This window comes from Hemitrygon akajei, unplaced genomic scaffold, assembly GCF_048418815.1.
Source record: "Hemitrygon akajei unplaced genomic scaffold, sHemAka1.3 Scf000046, whole genome shotgun sequence".
Lineage (NCBI taxonomy): Eukaryota > Metazoa > Chordata > Chondrichthyes > Myliobatiformes > Dasyatidae > Hemitrygon > Hemitrygon akajei.
The window spans coordinates 5,697,155-5,719,421 of NW_027331932.1; the positions used below are offsets into that span (position 1 = coordinate 5,697,155).

Here is a 22,267-nt window from a genome sequence, read left to right on the forward strand (position 1 = left end):
GTGGATGGGATGGTGTGGAGGGAGCCTCACTCCTGTGTCTGACCAATGGAGTGTGTAATGAAATTGTATGGAGGGAGTTTCTCTCCGTGTCTAACACCGGAAGTATGTGATGAGACGGTGTGGAGGGACATTCACTCTGTGTCTGACCCCGGAGGGTGTGTGATGGGACGGGTCAGTGGAGGGAGATTCACCTCTGTGTCTGACACCGGGAGTGTGTGATGGGTCGGTGCGGAGGGAGATTCACTCTGTTTCTGACCCCGGGAGTGTGTGGATGGGGGACCGGTGCGGAGGTGAGATTCACTCTGTGTCTGACCCCGGGGAGTGTGTGATGGTACGGTGCGGAGGGAGATTCACTCTGGTGGTCTGACCCCGGGGAGTTTGTGATGGGACGGTGCGGAAGGAGATTCACTCTGTGTCTGACCCCCGTGAGTGGTGTGATGGGACGGTGCGGAGGGAGATTCACTCTGTGTCTGACCATGGAGTGTGTAATGAAATTGTGTGGAGGTAGTTTCACTCCGTGTCTGACACCGGAAGTATGTGCTGGGACGGTGTGGAGGGAGATTCACTCTGTGTCTGACCCCGGGACTTTGTGATGGGACGGTGTGGAGGGAGATTCACTCTGAGTCGGACCCCGGACTTTGTGATGGGGACGGTGTGGAGGTAGCTTAACTGTGTCTGACCGGGGTGTGTATGATGGATTGTTATGGATGGAGCGTCACTCAATGTATGATTCCAGGAGAGTGCCATGGGATTATATGGCTGGAGACTCTCTCTTTTTCTGAATCACAATCGTAGATCTGAGGAGTTTTCGCATTTAAATAGTCGCCAGTTTGTGATAGGGAGCATGAAAATGGTAACTCACCAGTTCTGCTCAGACTGCAATCTGAAACCCTTTCTGTGGCGTTTTCAGTTCTGTAGAAAAAGCGAGAGAGAGATTCGAACTCATCGTCAGAAACAGGGAAAACGCGCTGGGCAGTACAGGCTCCTCGGCCCCACAGAGCTGTCCCGAACATGCCCCTTACCTGAGAAATTAGCTCGGTTTACCCATTGCCCTGATGAGAAAGAGCAGGGCGTCTGACAGATCAAGGAATTTGACGACGAATTGACAAACACGAGGAAAAGCCACCACAGAGGGAAACTGTCTGTGAACGAGGCAAACACACTCACCGTGACAAAGACACTGAAGGGGGTCTTTACTGTGTTTCGGTGTCATCGACAAAACCCCCCTCCGTGACACGAACAAGCCCTTCATTGGGTCACTAGCACACCGACACACCCTGCAACGTAACGGCCAACTCACCTTTTCAACGATACTGACGCTGAGTTACCCGGTTCAGCGTAAGCATGGGGACCCTACTCCGCGTTGTACTTAACACACCCCTTTCCAAATCCCTTCCCCGTCTCCGATAACCTCCCGCTCTCCGACACTACTCCCCGTCTGCTTTATGAACTCCCTCTACAACACTACGCTAGCTTCTGTCACCCCGTTCTCACTTGCAAGTTACACCGTCTCCATGGACCCACTCTCTCGCCTGAAAAACTTCCACCCTCTCCCATCACCCCCTACCCTTCCCTACGGCACATCCCGTCTCCGTGATCCGCTGCATCCATTAGAGACAACCTATACTCCGACGCCCCCACTCACCTCCCTGTCTGTGCTGAGAGGCAATTGTGGAGTATGAGGGGGAGTTGCGTGTCTGGTTTTACACCTCCCACCTTCCAGCGGATATCTACATCCAGGTTCCGAGCCTCTTCACAACTCTGCATTCACAGGCCGGTGTACTGCTTCCCACCGCTTGCATCACTGCCTGCAAACTCACCCCCTTTCCCTGGCCTCCTCACTCCTCCCCTTCCTTCCTGTTCCCGCAGCACACCATCCTGTTTCACTCACAGAAACAGACACACACCCACATCTCCGAGAGACACACACAGTTCGAGACTACTGGAACAAGCGAAGTGCTGGGTATGGGTGAGCGAGGTGACCAGGGGAGAAAGTGAGGGAGATTTGCACTTTGTCTGACTCCGGAAGAAGAGGGTGCTGCCGCGATGGTGTGCGGGGTGTAACTCACATGTCTTGAGTTCGCGAATGTGACGGTATAATGTATAGGGAGCTTCACTGATAGTCTGACCTCGGATGTGTGTGATGAAATTGTGTAAAGGGAGCTTCGCCCTGTTTCTTACACAGGGATTGTGTGATGGGACGGTGTGGAAAAAGGTTCACTCAGCGTCTGACCACGGGAATATGTGATGGGGACGGTGTGAAGATAGTTTCACTCTGTGTCTGAGCCCGGGAGTGTGTGATGCCGACGGTGTGGAGGGAGATTCACTCTGTGTCTGAGCCCGGGAGTGTGTGATGGGACGGTGTGGAGGGAGATTCACTCTGTGTCTGACCCCGGGAGTGTGTGGATGGGACGGTTGTGGGAGGGAGATTCACTGTGTTTAGGACACAGGGGAGTGTGTGATGGGACGGTGTGTGAGGGAGATTCACTCTGCTTCTGAGCCCGGAAGTGTATGATGGGACCGGTGGTGGAGGGAGATTCACTCTGTGTCTGACCCCCCGGGAGTGTGTCATGGGGACGGTTTGGAGGGAGATTCACTGTGTTTAGGACACAGGGTGTGTGTGTGATGGGGACGGTGTGGAGGGTGTTTCACTCTGTGTCTGAGCCCGGGAAGGGTGGTGGTGCGACGGTGTGGGAGGTTGTTTCACTCTGTGTCTGAGCCCGGGAGTGTGGATGGAACGGTGTGTGAAGGGTGGTTTCCACTCTGTGTCTGAGCCCGGGAGTGTGTGATGCGACGGGTGTGGATGTAGTTTCACTCTGTGTCTGAGCCCGGGGAGTGTGTGATGGGACGTTGTGGAGGGAGATTCACTGTGGTTTGGGACACAGGGAGTGGTGTGATGGGATCGGGTGTGGAGGGAGATTCACTCTGTGTCTGACCCCGGGAGGGTGTGTGATGGGACGGTGTGGGAGGGAGATTCACTGTGTTTAGGGACACAGGGGAGTGTGTGATGGGACCGGTGTGGAGGGAGATTCACTCTTCTTCTGAGCCCGGAAGTGTATGATGGGGACGGTGTGGAGGGAGATTCACTCTGTGTCTGACCCCGGGAGTGTGTCATGGGACGGTTTGGAGGGAGATTCACTGTGTTTAGGACACAGGGAGTGTGTGATGGGACGGTGTGGAGGGGTGTTTCACACTGTGTCTGAGCCCGGGAGGTGTGTGATGCGACGGTTGTGGCGGTAGTCTTCACTCTGTGTCTGAGCCCGGGAGTGTGTGATGGAACGGTGTGACGGGTGTTTCACTCTGTGTCTGAGCCCGGGAGTGTGTGATGCGACCGGTGTGGATGTAGTTTCACTCTGTGTCTGAGCCCGGGAGGTGTGTGATGGGACGTTGTGGGAGGGAGATTCACTCTGTGTCGGACCCCGGGAGTGTGTGATGGACGGTGTGGAGGGAGATTCACTCTGTGTCGGACCCCGGGAGTGTGTGATGGGACGGTGTGGAGGGAGATTCACTCTGTGTCTGAGCCCGGGTTTGTGTGATGGGACGGTCCTCCTGTGTCTACGCGGACTTTCTTCTCTTTTGTTCTGTTCGCTCTATTCCAGTGCACTCTCTCTCCCCCCCTCTCACATCCTGTAGGTTCCCTACGTCCCCTCTCCGTCTTTGTGATACGCTCCATCTGCAAAACGCTCCCCCATCTGCGTCGTCCCCGGCTCCCTCCTTCCTCCCTCTCTGTATCACAGGCAATTGTGGGGAGTATAAGGGAGCGATGACGTCTCGTATTACACCTCGCCCTTCACTGGATATCTATCACCGGGATCTGAGCCTCTGCACAGCTCTGCCATGCACAGGCCGCTCGTGTGGTTCCTCACCACTTGCTTCAGTATCTGGAAACTTAACACCCCTTTCCCTGGCCTCTTCTCTCCTCCCCTTCCTTGGTCTTCTCGCAGCACATTATCCGGTCACACACACACCGACCAGCTCTGAGAGGCACACTCAATTCGACACTCGAACGCCAAAAGGCTGGGTATTGGTGAGTGGGGAGAACGGAGGAGGGGAGACGGTTGCGCAGTGTTTCTGACTCCAGTAGAGAGTGCTGCGATGGTGCCGAAGCTACTGTACATGTCTGACCCCTGGGAGTGTGATGGAATAATACGCAGGGGAGCCTCGCTGGTTATCTGACCCTTGAACTCTGTAGTGCGAGTGTGATGAGGGAGCTTCGCTCTGTGTGCTGACCCCAGGAATGTTTGATGGGTCGATGTGGAGGGGTGCTGCCCTCTGTGTCGGACCGTGGGAGTGTGCGATGGGACGGTAGAAGGTGTGGAGGGAGCTTGAGACTGTTCTTGAGCTTGGGACTGTATGATGGTACAGGTCCAGTAGTTCTTGTCCTCTCTCTCTCTCTCTCTCTCTCTCCTCTCTCTCTCCTCTCTCCTCTCTCTCTCTCTCTCTCTCTCTCTCTCCCTCTCTCTCTCCTCTCCTCTCTCTCTCTCTCTCTCCTCTCTCTCTCTCTCTCTCTCTTCACTCTATTTCTATCCTTATTAAATTTCTTTCCGCCGGTTCTTTCTCTCCTAACTGGGATGGGAATTGGCAGATAAATGAGAGGTGGTTCATTTTGATTGGTCAATTATGATGGCAGAATATAGTATTACTGTTAAGAGTCGGTAGTGTGGAGGAACAGAGGGATCATGGGGTCCGAGGCCATAGGACGCTCAAAGCAGCTGCGCAGGTTGACTCTGTGGTTAAGAAGACGCATGGTGTATTGGCCTTCATCAATCGTGAAATTCAATTTAGGAGCCGAGAGGTAATGTTGCAGTTATATAGGACTCTGGTCAGACCCAACTTGGAGTACTGTGCTCATTTCTGGTCGCCTCACTGCAGGAATGATGTCGAAGCTATGGAAAAGTTACAGAAAAGATTTACAAAGATGTTGCCTGGAATGTGGAACATGTCTTGTGAGAATAGGATGAGTGACCGGGCCTTTTCTCCTTGGAGAGACGGAGGACGAGAGGTGACCTGATAGAGTTGTACAAGATGATGAGAGGCATTGATCGTGTGGATAAGCAAAGTCTTTTTTCCCAGTGATGAAATGGCTGACACGAAAGGGCTGTTTTAATGTGCTTGGAAGTAGGTGCAGAGGAGATGTCAGGGGTAAGTTTTTTTTTTACGCAGAGACTGGTGAGTGCGTGGAATAAGCCTGGAACACCCCTCCCCATTTCCGTCATCCCATACCTCCCCTACGCCCCTCAATCTTTCTGTACTTCACTCCGCTACACCCCCTGCCACTCTGTGTTCAGAGGGGATGTGTGATGAAGAAGGGGGATATTGATGTCTGTTGTCAAAGCTTCCCCTTTCCACCGGATATTTATATCCCGGTTCAGAATCTCAACCAGCTCTGTGTGGACACCGCTCCTCCAGTGTCAACTATATCAACCAGCCACATATTCCCAATCCGGCCCTGCCGTCCCCCCACCTCACCCCCCGCCCCCGACACACGAACACACACTCACTTCGGATACTGGTGGTGTGTGTGTGTGTGTGTGTGTGTGTGGGTGTGTGTGTGTGTGTGTGTGTGTGTGTGTGTGGTGTGTGTGTGTGTGTGTGTGTGTGTGTGTGTGTTGGTAGTTGCTGACAGCAGTTTGGTGGCTCTGGTTAATGTTCTGTTGCTCAGAAGGGAATGTGAGGGAGAGCAGAGGCGAGCTGTCGTGACAGGGGATTCGTTAATAAGGGTAACAAAAGGAGACTCTGTGGAGACAACGAGAGTCCTGGATGGTATGTTGCTGGGACCCATGTTCTGAGTTGCGTAGTTTTCATAGAAACATAGAAGACCTACAGCACAATACAGGCTTTTTGGCCCACAAAGTTGTGCAGAACATGTCACTACATTAGAAATTACTAGGCTTACCTATAGTCCTCTATTTCACTAAGCTCCATGCGCCTATCTAAAAGTCTCTGAAAAGACCCTATCGTTTCCCGCCTCCACTGCCGTTGCCGGTAGTCCATTCCACGCACTTACCACTCTCTGAGTAAAAAGATTACCCCTGATATCTCCTCTGTACCAATTCCCCCAGCAACTTAATCCTGTGTCCTCTTGTGCAGCCATTTCTGCCCTTGCAAAAAGCCTCTGACCATCCACACGATCAATGCCTCTCATCATCTTGTACACATCTGTCAGGTCACCTCTCATCTTTCGTCCGCTCCGAGGAGAAAAGGCCGAGTTCATTCAACCTATTCTCATAAGACATTCTCCCCCAATCCAGGCAGCCATCCTTGTAAATCTCCTCTGCACCCTTTCTGTGGCTTCCCACATCCTTCCTGTAGTGAGGCGACCAGAACTGAGCACAGTACTCCAAGTGTGGTCTGACCAGGCTCCCATATAGCTGCAGCATTACCCTCCAGGCTCCTAAATTCAATTTGACGATTGATGAAGGGTAATACACAGTACGCCTTATTAATCACAGAGTCAAACTGTGCAGCTGCTTTGAGCGTCCTCTGGACTCAGACACAAAGATCCCTCTGATCCTCCGCACTACCAAGAGTCTTACCATTAATACGGTATTCTACCATCATATTAAACTTCCAAAATGAACCAGTTCACACCGCAACTGGGTTGAACTCCCACCTGCCACTTCTCAGTCCCATTTTTGCATTCTATCTCAATGTCCGGCTGTACCCTTCAGAGAGCCCTCTGCACTACTCCACAACACCTCCAGCCTTTGTGTCCTTTGCAAATATTAACCCCATCCCTTCACTTCCTCATCCAGGTCATTTCTCAAAATCACGAACATTCAGGGTCAGAGAACAGATCCCAGATGCACACCACTGGTCAACGCCCACCATGAAGAATATGACCCGTCTCCAACCGCTCTTTGCCTTCTATTGGCAAGCCAGTTCTGGATCCACGAAACGATGTCCGCTTGGATCCCATGCCGCTTTAGGTTCTCAATACGCTTTGCATGGGGTGGCTTATCAAATGCCTGGCTGAAATCTATATACACAACATCTGCTGATCTTCTTTCATCAATGTGTTTAGTCACATCCTGAAAAAATCCAACCAGGCTCGTAAAGCACGACCTGCCCTTGACAGTGTCATGCTGACTATTCCTAATTATATTATACCTCTCCAAATGTTCATAAATCCTGCCTCTCAAGATTTAATCCAACAACTTACCAACCACTGAGGAAATACTCCCCTGGTCATAATTTCCTAGGCTATCTGTACTCCCTCTCTTGAAGTAAGGAACAACAGTTTCATCTCACAAATCCTCCGGAACCCTCTTCCGTCCCTATTGATGATGCAAAGGTCATCGCCATAGGCTCAACAATCTCCTCTATCGCCTCACGCAGTGCCCTGGGGTGCATCTCATCCGGTCCCGGTGACTTATTCAACTTGGTGCTTTCCAGGAACTCCAACACATCCACGATCTAATTATCAAGCTTTTCAGTCTGCTGCAAGTCATCACAACTATCACGAACATCTGAAGAAAACCACCTGACCGGGGTGAAAGGTGACGGGGAAAAGTTTAAAGGTCTTACATTGGGGGGGATTCCTCACACAGAGAGTGGTGGGAGTGTGAATTGAGCTGCCAGATGAAGTGATGAATGCGGGCTCCACTTTTTACATGAAATAAATATTTGGACAGGTACATGAATGAGACGGGTATGGAGGGATATGTTCCAGGTACAGCTCAGTGGGTCTGGGCAGAAAAATGGTTTGGTACAGACAAGAAAGGCCGAAGGGCCAGGCACAGGGCTGTAATATTCTATGGCTCTATTGTTGTATGTGGCTGGCCCGGGGGTGTGTCATGTGAAGGTAAAGCGGTTCTCTCTCTCTCACTCTCTCTCTCTCTCTCTCTCTCTCCTCTCTCTCTCTCCTCTCTCTCTCTCTCTCTCTCTCTCTCTCTCTCCTCTCTCTCTCTCTCTCTCTCCTCTCACTCTCTCTCTCTCTCTCTCTCTGTCTTTCTTTTCTCCTCTCCTCTCTCTCTCTCTCTCTCTCTCTCTCTCTCTCTCTCTCTGTCTTTCTTTCTCCTCTCTCTCTCTCTCTCTCTCTCTCTCTCTCTCTCCTCTCTCTCTCTCCTCTCTCTCATCTCTCTCTCTCTCTCTCTCTCTCCCTTTTTTTTCTTTCCCATGTCATCCTGCCCTCTGCTTTCTCCCTCTCACCCCTAAATTCTCTTCAAATATACACAGCCGTTCCCCCCGAAACCTATTCTCTCCAACATCTGACTGCCCCCCGCCTTTATCTCAACTCCTCCCCTCCATGCCCCCTGTCACCCATTTTCTCTCTCCGACCTCCCCATCCTTCCCTCTTTCTCCCCACTCTCACAGCTCTTCCCCCCGTCACTCTCCATCTCTGGAGAACAGCCGCCCTCACACCCTCAGTCTTCATCCTGCCCGGTACCTGCTCCGCTGCCTCTCGGCCCCTCTCTCATTATCGGCCCTTCATCCCGGTGTTTTGTTGGCGTCGGTCAAACTCCCCTTGTCAACACCGGCTTGCTCTGACAACGTTGCTTCTCTTTCTGAGCTCAGAGACGCAGAGAATTCTCGACAGGATGGACGACAGCGGAACTTACACTGAATGTGAAGTTCACAAAAACAGACTCACGGTCTCGTTCCCGAGGTAAGAGGTGAACAAAGACCCAATCAATAGAGATTCCACTCTGTGTCTGACCCCAGGAGTGTGTGATGGGACGGTGTGGAGGGAGATTCACTCTGTGTCTGACCCCGGGAGTGTGTGATGGGACGGTGTGCAGGGAGATTCACTCCGTGTCTGTCCTCGGGAATATATGATAGGACGGTGTGGAGGGAGCTTCACTCTGTTTCAGACCAGCACTTTTCTTTCCCTAGGTGAACCTGATGTATCGTACGTGGAAATTAATTTCAAGACCGTCTCTGAGACCCGGGTCCGGACGGATCGAGGTCAGTTTCATTTTTGCTTGTTTGTCCCTGTTGAGGTGACGTGTCTATTCCTGTCGGGAGATTTCAGGGCAAGCGTACCAATTGACCCTAATGATTTCATGTTTGAGAGATACACGGAGGGGACGGGTGACAGATGCGAAGAGGAGGGGAACTCTCTTTGTTGGTCGTAGCGTACTGTTGCGCCCAGGGAAGGGCGGAATAGAGCGAGCGTGGGATATAGTGTGGAGGGAGTGCCGTGGAAAGATGGCATTGTGTGGGGCGTGTGAAGGAAGGGGCGATGAGGACGAGCGCTATGGGGCAGGTGTGGTGGAGATGAGTTAACGCCGTGCCGGCGTGGCGTGGTGGGTTTACTGTGAGAGGACGGTGAGGAGGGAGCGCAGTATAAAACCTGAACCCCTCTCTCCCTTTTCTAACACCACTCTCTTTTCCCTCCTTCCCCTTCTCGCACCTCCCTCCCCATCTCCCAGCCCGTCTCCTCTCTCGCTCCCTCCCCTGTCCCACCCTCCACACTGGTTCCCTTACTGTCTCCCACTGTCCCGTTCTTTGCGCCCCTCTCTCTCTCCCGTCTCTCCTCTATCATAGTACCGTCTCTACCACTCTCGGTATCCCTCTCGCACTCTTTCGCTCTCTCGCTGCTCACTCTCATGCCCTCCCCCTCGTCCACCAAACCTCCCGCTCTGCCCACGTCTCTCTGTCCCTAAGGTTACCGCTCATCTCGCCTCCACGCCTTCCCCTCCTCTCTATCCCACCCTGTTTCTCGCTCCTAGACTGTCTCCCCCTCGCTCTTTCCCCCTCCCCTCTGAAATTATCGTTCTGAATTCCCTATCCCTCTCTCACCTTTTCTGCCCTCCTTTCCTCTCCCTTTTCATTCCCCCTCTCTTTCATCTCTCACACTTCTCACTCCGATCTCCTCAGACACACTCTCCCCTTCTCCCCCTCCCCACTCTCTCCCCAGTTCTCCGCATTTTCATACACAATGCCCACAGCACTCATTCCCCCTCTCGTCCATCGTTAGCCGTTTTCCTCTGCCTCCATGTCTCTGTCATCTCCCCCCTTCACCCTCACACTGTCTCTCGCTGTCTCACGCATTCTCTCCCCCTCACATCCCTCTCTCTCTTCCCTCACCCCCTCTCTCTTCTCTCTCTCCCCCGACTCCCCTGCCCCGTTCTCTACCGCCCTCACGCTCTTCCTAATCTGCCTGTCCGACCTCTCTCTCCCAGACGGTCTGACTCCACCTACTCAGATATGAACTTCCGGACAGTGGAACCCCTCATCGATGAGGACGAACATCCTTCCATTTCCTCCAGACACAGCAGGCTTCAACCCGCTGCACCAACAGGTCAGAGTTCACAGCGATGACGTCATTCTGGAGTGGTCACGTGCCATGCTCCCAAGCGTCCAAGTTTCTGATGCATCTGCCTCGACCACTTCCTCTGTCAACTCGTCCCATAGACTGACCACCATTTGGGTAACAGAAGGTTGTCATTCTGCTCCGTAATTAAACCCTTTCCGCTCTGACCTCAGACATGTGCGCTCTGGTCCTCGATTCTCCCGGCTAGGGGAAAATAACTGTACGCATCTCACCGCTCCTGGTTTTATACGTCCCTGTAAGGTTACCCCTACGTTCCAAGAATTAGTCCCACGATCAACCCCGTCGTGGCCCCTTGCACCTTATCGTCCGCCTGCACTGCACTGTCCCTCTGTAACTGTGACACTTTACTCTGCATTCTGTGATTGTTTTGCGCTGTTCTACTCCTATGAAGTGATCTGTATCTATGGATGTAACTGGGACCTCTCCTGTCTGTGATGTATATAGAAACATGGAAAACATGCAACAGAATACAAGCCCTTCAGCCCACAAAGCTGCGCCCAGTATGTCCCTACCTCGGCTTTACCCATTGCCCCATTATCTTTCTAAGCTCCATAGAGCCAGACAACAATACAGCACAGAAACAGGCTCTTTGGCTCTCCTTTGCTGTGCCGAACAATTTTTCTGCCTAGTCCCACTGACCGGCACCCGGCCCATATCCGTCCCATAAACCTCTCAACCATGGGCCTGTCCAAGTTTTTCTTAAATGTAAAAAGTGAGGCCCATATTTACCACTTCATCTGGCAGATCATTCCACACACCCACCACTCTCTGTTATGAAGAAGCCCCCGCCTCCAATGTTCCCTTTAAACTTTTCCGCCTTCACCTTTAACCCATGTCCTCTGGTTTTTTTTCTCCCCTAGCCTCAGTGGAAAAAGCCTGCGTGCATTCACTCTATCTATACCCTTCATAATTTTATATATCTCTATCAATTCTCCCCTCATTCTTCTACGCTCTAGGGAATAAAGTCCTCACCTATTCAACATTTCTATGTAACTCAGCTTCTCAAGTCCCGGCAATGTCCTTGTAAACCTTCGCTGCACTCTTTCAACCTTATTAACATCCTCCGTGTAATTCGGTGACCAAAACTGCACACAATACTCCAAATTCAAACTCACGAATGCCTTATACAAACCCACCATAACATTCCAACTCTTATATTCAATACTTTGATTTGTAGCCATCCAGGAGTCTCTTAAAAGACCCTGTCGTATCTACCTCCACCATCGTCACCGTCAGCCCATTCCACGCACTCACCGTTCTCTGCATTAAAAAAAAAAACTTACCCCTGACATTTCCTCTGTACCTGCTTCCAATCACCTGAAAACTATGCCCCTCCTCGTGTTAGCCTTTGACTATCCACACGATCAATGACTCTCATTGTCTTATACACCTCTATCAGGTCACCTCTCATCCTCCGTCGCTCCAAGGAGAAAAGGCCGGGTTCACTCAACCTATTCTCAGAAGGCTTGCTCCCCAATCCAGGCAACAGCCTTGGAAATCTCCTCTGCACTCTTTCTATGGCTTCCACATCCTTACTGTAGTGAGGCGACCAGAACTGAGCACAGTGCTCAAAGTGGGGTCAGACCAAGGGCATATATATTTGCAGCATTTCCACTCGGCGCTTAAATGTATATAAATGATCTGGATGAAATTGTAGATGCGTGGCTGTTACGTACCTAGTAACGGGTTAAAAAGAACCAGAAGAAATGGACACACCAGAAGTCTGAGACTCCGTTAAAAATAAAAACACAAAATGCTGGCAGAACTCAGCAGGTCGGACAGCATCTATGGGAAGAGGTATTGACGACGTTTCGGGCCGAAACCCTTCAGAGGATTTAAGTAACATGGGATGGTCGAGTGGGGATAAGAAGTGGGGGGGGGGAGGGATGAAGGAGAGAGCTGGGAAGTGATAGGCTGGAGGGAAATGGGCTGGGGGAAGGTGGAGAATTATGGGAAATAAAAGAGAAACAAAGGTAGGTCTGGGGGGAGATTATAGTCGGGGGGGGGGAAGAGAGAGAAAGAGAACCAAACTAAAATTATAGATAGGGATGGGGTAATTGGAGGGTGGGGGCAGGTTTATCAACGGAGGTCTGTGAGTTGAATGTTCATGCCGGCAGGTAGGAGGCTACCTAGGCGGGAGATAAGGTGTTGCTCCATCGACCTGTGTGTGGCCTCATCTTGACGGTAGAGGAGGCCACGGACAGACATGTCGGAGTGGGAGTGGTCTGTGGAATTGAAGTGTGTGGCCACAGGGAGATCTCTCCACTGCTGGAGGACTGAGCGCCGGTATTCGGCGAAACGGTCTCCCAGTCTGTGGCTTGTCTCCCCAGTGTATAAATGTCCACATCGGGAGCACCGGATACAGTATGTCACCCCAGTTGACTCGCAGGTGAAGTGGTGCCTCACTAGTGGTGTCTATTTTCGACACCTCTCTCCCCTTTCTTGATCTTTCTGTTTCTATCTCTGGAGACAGCTTATCCACCGATGTCAACAACAAACCTACAGACTCCCACAGCTACCTTGACTATAACTTCTCCCACCCTGGCTCCTGCAAAAATGTTATCCCTTTCTCTCAAATCCTCCACCTCCGCCGCATCTGCTCTCAGGATGAGGACTTTCATTCTAGAACAAAGGAGATGCCTTCCTTTTTTGAAGAAAGGGGCTTCCCTTCGTCCACTAACAACTCTGCCCTCCATCGCGTCTCCCGTATTTCACGCACCTCTGCCCTTACCCCGTCACCCCGCCAGCCCACCAGGGATAGAGTCCCCCTGGTCCTCACTTATCATCCTACCCGCCTACAGATCTCTACTTCATCCCTCCCCCCACTTCTTAACCCATGGTACTTCACTCCGGATGAAGGGATTCGGCACGAAACGTCGTCACTACATCCTCCCGTAGATGCCGCCTGGCCTGCTGAGTTCTGCCAGCATTTTGTGTTTTTATTTATTTCCAGCATCTGCAGATTCTCTCGTGTTGTCTCCATTATAAACTCTATTTTATTAGTAACTTCGTGAATAAAGTAATCTAAATCAAGATAAGGTAAACAGGGTATCAACTTATATGTATATATGTAACTAAATTTCCCAGGCTTCTCCCAGCTCAGGTGATTAGGCGATACAGTCTTACGGTGGCATGGTAAGTTCTGGAATTTGGTTTGAGTAGAGTCGGAGAGAGAGATAGAGTGTTGATTTATGTTCCAGTGTCAATGCCGATCCTCCACGTTGTCCTCCTGTTCCCGACACTTATTTAAAAGTCACCAACTTGTGACCGCAGACAAGGGGATGCCGCCTTCTGTGTTGGAGTTATCAGCCCCAGACCAGGGTTAAACACAGCAATAGCTCCCCACCGGTCACCCATTTGCCCGCACTGTGAGCAAAAACCCTACCCTTCTCGTGGGCAACAAAGCTCACCAGTGTACTCCTTGCCTCTGGAGTCGTGTGTCTATTGTGCGTCTCGTGTGTCTGATTATAAAGTTGACTGAGCATGCATATCACTCAGAGTGCGAGACACCAGCTGTCCATCATATAGCACCGCCTTTCAGTTTCCAAGGTAACTCACAGACTTTCTGTTGCTCCCTCTCCCCGAAGTAGCACACAAGCTGTTCGCTCCCTCTCGCTCTCTTTTAAAGGAACAGTCCACTTTAGAGAAATCCTTCAGACCTCGTCACAGTGGGTTAGGAGGTTTGCGGATGATGCGACGAGAGGTGGCGCTGTGGAGAGCGGAGAAGGATGTCGAATAATTCAGTGGACGTAGATCAGTAACAGATATGTTTTGGAGACCGGGCAGATGGAGTTTAACCCGGACAAACCTAAAATGTTACCCTTTGATAGTTCAAATGGAAGAAGTGACGCACTTTCAAAGCAAAGACCCGAAACTTTTTTTGAATCATAGAAACATAGTGAACCTACAGCACAATACAACCCTTCAGCTTACAATGCTGTGCCGAGCATGTCCTTACTCTAGATGCGCAGAGGATCCTGGGCTCCATGTTCATAGCTCCCTGAACGTGGCTGCACAGTTTCATGGGATGGTTAAGAAGTCCTGTGGCATTCATCCCTTTATTAGTCGGGGCATTGAGTACAAATGTCAGGGAGTTATGTTGCAACTTTATAAAAAATCACTAGTCAGGCTGAATCAGGCGTATTGTATACAGATCTGGTCACCCCATTATCGGAAGGATGTCAGGGCGTTGGGGAGCGTCCGGTGAGGTTTAACAGGACCCTGCCGGGATTCGATGGCATGTGTTACAACGATAGGTCGGACACCTGGGTCGCTTCCTCTGGAGCGGAGGAGGCTCAGGGAAGATCTGACTGATCTCTGGAATCCGTCAGACTGGTATGGTCCGGTCGGGAGCCCGCATTCCGGTTATTCATCCGATCCGCGGACTCCGGACTCCGGGTCTTGTAGCCGTCCCTCCTTTCACCCTTGAGCCGAAGTAGTCACACCTGTGGATCTTCGTGTGTTGCTTGGACTCAAGGAGGCGCACCTGATGCCCGTCGGCAGGCGGTGTATATAGGGGGCTCTGGGACTGAGTGGAGTTGGGGGTCGTTTTTGATTATTCTGCCTATCCTGGTCGCCCTGCCTATCCTGTTCCTCCGGTTGCCCTGGCTTGGAGTTCCACTCGTTAAAGACGTGTTCATCGAGTAAGTCTGGCAGTCACCCTTGACCTAGTTCCCTTCCTCCCCCTTGCCTCCGTCGGGCAAGCCTGGCCGGACTGCCGTTGGCCCGGCGGGGACTCTGCCCCTTCCCATCCCTCGCTGCTGACGCGTTGTGCCCCGCAAGCTACCCAGCGGCCCGCGACCTGCCCAGGCTCCCATGATCCTGCCTGAGAGGTTCGGGCCCTGCCTAGAAGTTATGCGGCCCGCCCAGATGTCTCTTCCCCTCCCTATCCCTCGCTGCCGACGGGTTGTGTCCCGCTACCTACCCAGGTGTCCAGTGACCTGCCCAGGCCCCCATGTTCCTGCCTGGGAGGTTCAGGCCCTGCCCAGGAGTTACTCCGCCCGCCCAGTGAAATACAAGACCCTGCCTGAACTCCAACATCCTGCCTTGCCTGAACTCTGGGATCCTCCTTGCCTGAACTCTGGGATCCTGCTTGCCTGAAGTCTGTAATCCTCCTTGCCTGAACTCTGGGATCCTCCTTGCCTGAACTCTGGGATCCTGCTTGCCTGAAGTCTGTAATCCTCCTTGCCTGAACTCTGTAATTCTCCTTGCCTGAACTCGGGGATCCTCCCTGCCTGAATTCTGTAATCCTCCTTGCCTGAACTCTGTAATTCTCCTTGCCTGAACTCGGGCATCCTGCTTGCCTGAACTTCGGGATCCTCCGTGCCTGAACTCTAAGACTCCCCCGGAACCCCATAATCACCTTGAACGTCACCTCCCTCACGCACACCACGGTCACCACATCTTGTCTATCGTTTAGCTGTTCCCGTCCTGCCGCTAGTACTTCAGTGCCTGCGTCCTGCACGTGTCCGGCCTCCTGTCCCCTTATGACGCAGACACCTGTCAGCCTTTGCCAAGCCAAGGAATTTGGACTCTCGGCGATGACGGCTGAAAGTACATGAGATTGAGAGAGGGAGGTGGTTGTCATGGTGGAAGGAGAGAGGGTGGTGGGATGGTGGGAGGGAGTACCAGTGGGGGTCACGGCTGAATTCTCACACACGCTGAATGGGCTCTCTACAGGTGCGCAGAAACAGGAGCCGAAACAGAACATCGGAAATGGATCGTGCCGTAAGATCTGCCTATTCTGCCTAATCACGTTCAGCTTCAGTGCGATAGTGGCCGGGCTCGCGGTCTATGGTGAGTCGAACGGACTGCGGGTGGAATCAGGCCGTAAACAAACAGAGTGGAGTGAAATGTTAGCGTAAAAGCTCAGCGTGACACCGAAACTCCCATCACGGTGACACCGAGGCTCTCCTGACCGTGACACTTATACATCTGACACCATAATATTAACACTCCCTTCACCGTGACTCCGAAACTTCCCTTTCTGTGACACCGATACAACCCTCTCTGTTACACTGATACACACCTCTCCGTGACAACAACAATCCCCACACTGTGAAACTGACTCACCTGACACCGTGACACCGACACAGAACACACCTGACGCCGACACTCTCCACACTGTGACACCGACTTACCTCACACCGTGTCACTGACACATCCGTTATTATCACTCTCAGTATCACTGACTCGTCAGTCTCGAATCACCTGCGAACAAAACCATCAGAGACTTTGGGTAGATCATCAAGAGATGAACAGGACCGAACGCCAATGTCAGCAGCGACTCCATGAATTGAACTCAACCCTCGAATCCAGGACATCCGAGAATTCGCGCCTGGATCTCTCCCGGAGAACCTGTCTGAAGAATCTTTCCGCCCTGAACAACAACGTATCGAATCTGGAAAACAACATTTCCGTCCTCAACTACAATCTCTCAGAGCTGAATAAAACGCACAACAATCTCCGCCATCAATTCAAACAGCTCGAAATGAAGGAGAGAATCATCACCGAAAGACAAGCTCTGATGTGCCAATACTTCACCAGCATAAGAGGTGAAAGAACATCTCCCGCTTCTCCTGCTTCTCATCACGGGGGGGGGGGGGGTGCTCAGAGAGGGATAGGGTGGAGGTGGAGATGTCCACCTCGGGAGTGTCATACTCCGGGAGTGGGTGATGGGTCGGAGTGGAGGGAGATTCACTCTGCGTCTGACCCCGGGAGTGTGTGATGAGACGGTGTCGAGGGAAATTCACTCTGTGTCTGATCCCGGGAGTTAGTGATGTGACGGTGCGAAGGGAGCTTCACTCTGTGTTTGACCCCGGAAGTGTGTGAAGGGATGGTGTGGAGGGAGATTTACTCTGTGTCTGACCCCGGGACTGTGTGATGGGACGGTGTGGAGGGAGCTTCACACTATGTCTTCCCCCGGGAGTGTGTGATGGGACGGTGTGGAGAGAGTTTCTCTCTGTGTCTGACCCCGGTAGAGTGTGTTGGGATGCTGTGAAGGGAGATGCACTCTGTGTCTGACCCCGGGAGTGTGTGATGTGACGCTGTGGAGGGAGATTCACTCTGTGTCTGACCCCGGGAGTGTGTGATGGGACGGAGTGAGGAAGGATCACTCTATGTCTGACCCCGGGAGTGTGTGATGGGACGGTGTGGAGGAAGTTTCACTCTGTGTCTGGCTGCACGAGTGCGTGATGGGACGGTGTGATAGCAGCGACGCCTGCTGTCTGAATCAGGGATAGGACGTTGTGGAGGGACGTTGACATTTTTCTGATCCCATTCGTTGCAATGGGAGTAATGGAGAGAGATTTACTGTTTATTTTTATTCCTGATTTGCAGAGAAAACGTGTCCTCAGCACTGGATTGAAAATGAAGATCGTTGTTATTTCACATTCACATTGGAGAAATCTTATGACGGGGCGAGGGAACATTGTTCAAACTTTGATGCAATGCTCCTCGAAATAAATTCAAGCGAGGAAGATGTAAGTGACTCCCGGGGTCAGACACAGAGTGAATTTCCCTCCACACCGTTACATCACACACTCCCGTGGTCAGACACAGAGTGAATCTCCCTCCACACCGTCCCATCACACACTCACGGGGGTAGACAGAGTGAATCTCCCTCCACACCGTCCCATCACACACACCCGCGGTCAGATACAGGGTGAATTTCCCTCCACACCGTCCCATCACACAGTCCCGGGTTCAGACACAGAGTGAATCTCCCTCCACACCGTCGCATCACACACTCCCGGGGTCAGACCCAGAGTGAATCTCCCTCCACACCGTCACATCACACACTCCCGGGGTCAGGCACAGAGTGAACCTCCCTCCACACCGTCCAATCACACACTCCCGGGGTCAGACACACAGTTTATCTCCCTCCACACCGTCCCATCACACACACCCGGGTATAGACATAGTGAGTCTCCCTCCACACCGTGCCATCACACACAACCGGGTATAGACATAGTGAATCTCCTTCCACACCGTCCCATCACACACTCCCGGGTTCAGACACAGAGTGAATCTCCGTCCACAACGTCACATCACACACTCCCGGGGTCAGACACAGAGTGAATCTCCCTCCACACCATCCCATCACACGCTCCCGGGGTCGGAAATAGAGTAAATCTCCCTCGACACCGTCCCATCACACATTCCTGGGACCAGACACTCTGTGTCCCAGCTCCTCAAGTTTTCCCGTTGTCAGACTTGGAGAGAGGCTAAACGTAACCCTCAGGTGCGACCAGCATACGTTTGTCTGATGGTCGGGGTTCGGGTGGCTGTACTGCTTCCGGACCGGTCAAAATGAGAAATCCCGCTTGTCTGAATGTGTTGCCCGGTTACAAATCAATCCCACGAAATAACGAGCAGTTCACCATTTGCAATTAAACGATTGGGCTTTATGATTCTTCATTTGACTCCAGTGTTAGTTCAGAAAACGAAGAGAAGAAGGGCCCATTTTAGCGAAACAGTCTAATGCTCTCCTTGGAGCTCACTGTTTTCCCGTCCGTCCGTTCTCCATCGATTTCCCCCGGGTGTGGTCAGCTCCCGACCCCATTCCAAATCCGCTCAGGCCTGCAGTCTACGATTACCCCGCTCTGGCATCGTCTCTCTCCATCTTCTGACGAACAAAAGCCCGCGAGTCTCCCGCTCTCGGGTACACAGGAAAGAAAACCCCACCCATCATGGAACGCCGCACATTCCAAAGCCCCCGTTATCTCTCGTCATTACACAAACACACTGCTGCTACAGAGAAACCATTACATTAGCAGTGAAACATTTCCCAGGGCGCTACATGCATATTAATCGAAGGGATTTAATTTCACAGGATTTTGTTTCCACCAGTGTCGCCCATCCATTCGTTACTTACTGGATTGGAAAATGCGGAGACGGGTGAGGTTGGGAGTGTTACATTTCCGTGGTGTGGGAGTGACACGAGACAGTGCAGAAAGTGTTTGGGAGTGGATTAAGTTTGGAGACTGACAGATGGCCGTGGGGGGAGAGTAGGACTGTGGGATTAGCTTGTTGAAGGATGCAGTGTTGTCGGGATTGATTTGGGAACTGACTCGCGATATCATGCGATTACTTTAGAGGCTGGCTAGTGGCTGTGTGGAGAGCGCGGAATCATGAGATTAGATTAGCGGCTGACTAGGGGCTGTGGGGAGAGCGCAGTATCATGAGATTAGTTCAGAGGCTAACGGGGATGTGGGGAGAGCGCGGTATCATGAGATTAGTTTTGAGGCTGACTAGGGGCGATGGGGAGAGGGCGGTATTATGAGATTAGTGTAGAGGCTGACTGGGGCTGTGGAGAGAACGCGGTATCATGAGATTAGTTTAGAGGCTGACTAGAGGCGATGGGGAGAGGGCGGTATCATGAGATTAGTGTAGAGGCTGACTAGGGGCTGTGGAGAGAACGCGGTCTCATGAGATTAGTTTAGAGGCTGACTAGGGGCTGTGGAGAGAATGCGGTATCATGAGATTAGTTTAGAGGCTGACTAGGGGCGATGGGGAGAGCGCGATATCATGAGATTAGTTTAGAGGCTGACTAGGGGCTGTGGAAAGAGCGCGGTATCATGAGATTAGTTCAGAGGCTGACTAGGGGATGTGGAAAGAGCGCGGTATCATGAGATTAGTTCAGAGGCTGATTAGGGGATGTGGGGAGACTGCGGTATCATGAGATTAGTTTAGAGGCTGACTAGGGGCGATGGGGAGAGCGCGGTATCATGAGATTAGTTCAGAGGCTGACTAGGGCCTGTGGGGAGAGTGCGGTATCATGAGATTAGTTTAGAGGCTGACTAGGGGCGATGGGGAGACTGCGGTATCATGAGATTAGTTTAGAGGCTGACTAGGGGCGATGGGGAGACTGCGGTATCATGAGATTAGTTCAGACGCTGACTCGGGGCTGTGGGGAGAGCGCGGTATCATGAGATTAGTTCAGAGGCTAACTAGGGGCTATGGGGAGACTGCGGTATCATGAGATTAGTTCAGAGGCTGGCCGGGGTCTGTGGGGAGAGCGCGGTATCATGAGATTAGTTTTGAGGCCGACTACGGGCTGTGGGGAGAGCGCGGTATCAAAGGATAAGTTTTGAGGCTGACTAGGGGCTGTGGGGAGAGCGGTGATTACCAAGATTAGTTTGGCGACGGTTTCCGGTTTGCTGGATCTGTTTTGCCTCTATTGGAATTGTCTAACTCTCGTTCACAGGAATGTGGACTCTGATCTTCTGTACAAGATGTTCTCTAAATGGCACACCTGCAGAGAGTGCAACTTGCACTCACGGGGTTACAGTTGTAACAGTACATACAGATTCATCTGTGAGAAGTCGGCACATTTATACCCGGATATTCCTGAAGAGATCCAAGGTCTCTGTCAACAGCCTGTCGGGCCGACTTCAATCAAGTGACTTCACCCCACTACTCCCATTCAATCTATCGCACTCTTACTGTCCCATCCTTTCATCCCCTACCACCCTCTTCCCCTCCTTCCTAGCCCAGTCTCTTCCTCTACTGGTATCCCCATTCTCCCCCACTACTCTCCTTCTCCGCTCTGATCCATACCTCCCATCTCTGCCACTCACCCGGCTCCCCCCATTTTCCCCTTTCTATTCCATTTATCTTTTCCCCTCTTTCTCTCGAACTTATTCCCTTTCCACCACCCTCCCCCTTGGACACCATTCTCTGTATCTCCTCTCTCCGTACTTTCCACACACTGGCTCTCAGTTCCCCATCCCAGACTGCGCCTCTCCTGTCTTCATACCCACGCTCCAAGGAATGCAGACTCATGTTCCTGCCTTTTCCCCGGAACTCAGACAGTCGAGTCCCGGCAACATCCTCGTACATCTCCTCCAGCACTCTTTCCAGCTCAGTGGCATCTTTCCTACAGGAGGGCGATGAGAACCAAACACCACCCTCCATGTGCGGCCTCACCGACGCCTTGTACAACTTCAACGTGACCTCGGTACGGTGCAATGATGTAAAATTAACGTAAATTTGGAGAATTAATAAAAGCGGCAACAAAGTTTAATACTGAGGGAGTGCTTAAATGTTCAGGGGGCGTTCGCAAACTGATGGCGGAAGGGAAGCAACTGTTTGTAAATTGTTGAGGTTAACGGGCTCCTGTACCCCCTCCCCGATGGTACCGATGAGCACAGGGCATTTCCCGGCTGGAGGGGGTCCTCGCTGATGGATGCGGTCTTCCCGATGTATTCCTTCTTGAACTTGTCCTCGATGGAAGGGAGGGTTGTGCCCGTGATGGGGTTGGCTGAGCCTAGAACCCGCTGCAGCCTCTGGAGACCCTCTGCGTTGCAGCCTCCACACCAGGCGGCGAGGCGACAAGTCAGAACACTCTCCACAGTACATCCGGAGAAATTCGCGAGTCTTCAATGACAGACCACATCCCCTCAAACCCCTAACCTTGTAATCCACTCTGTACCGAGAGAGATATGGATGGTGGAGAAGGCAAGGGCCGGGTTGAGTCCGGAATACACTCCGGTTCAGACTCGAAATAAACAAGACCACAGTGATGAAATCCAAAGATAAATTCACAAACAGCAGTACAGGAAATGGATCCCGTACGGTTGAGCACTGAGAGATCGGCGCGAGGCCTTCACCGACAGACCTTCCATGAAGGATCATTGGCAGACAATAATTGGCAATCTGAGTCTTAAGGGGAAAGTGACAGCCAACTACTCTCCGAGGAATGGGGGTGTTGAAACCTGGATGCCAGAAGCTGTTCTATCAGGAACATGACTCGTTCTTCGTGTCACATGAATGTGTTGTGCCCAGTGTAGACCCTCTGAGATGCTGATACCCAATATCCCAGGAACTTGAAATTCGATCATATCACAGAATGGTAGAATTAAGCCATTTGCTCCATCGGGTCAGTCCACCATTTGTTTATGGCTGATCAACCATCATTCCCAATGTCCAGTCTTCGCTCCATTCTCTTCATGCTCTGTCTGGTCAGGAATCTATCACTCTGAAATA

General features: G+C 51.9%; 1 protein-coding gene across 1 annotated transcript; it reads left to right on the forward strand.

Moving 5' to 3' along the window:
* The first annotated feature begins 10,141 nt into the window (after positions 1–10,141).
* On the forward strand, positions 10,142–21,305 carry LOC140720700 (uncharacterized). Its single transcript, XM_073035527.1, has 6 exons — positions 10,142–10,246; positions 15,959–16,075; positions 16,462–16,833; positions 17,618–17,760; positions 19,113–19,177; positions 20,487–21,305. The coding sequence occupies exons 1-6, from the start codon at positions 10,153–10,155 to the stop codon at positions 20,683–20,685; spliced, it is 990 nt and encodes a 329-aa protein (XP_072891628.1). The 5' UTR covers positions 10,142–10,152; the 3' UTR covers positions 20,686–21,305.
* The last annotated feature ends 962 nt before the right edge of the window (positions 21,306–22,267 follow it).

Bases quoted from the DNA above. Each gene is read 5' to 3' on its own strand.
- LOC140720700 (XM_073035527.1), top strand. From the start codon at position 10,153: ATGAACTTCCGGACAGTGGAACCCCTCATCGATGAGGACGAACATCCT. The intron at 10,247-15,958 runs GTCAGAGTTCAC...GGCTCTCTACAG, and splicing joins TCAACCCGCTGCACCAACAG to GTGCGCAGAAACAGGAGCCG. The intron at 16,076-16,461 runs GTGAGTCGAACG...TATCACTCTCAG, and splicing joins GGCCGGGCTCGCGGTCTATG to TATCACTGACTCGTCAGTCT.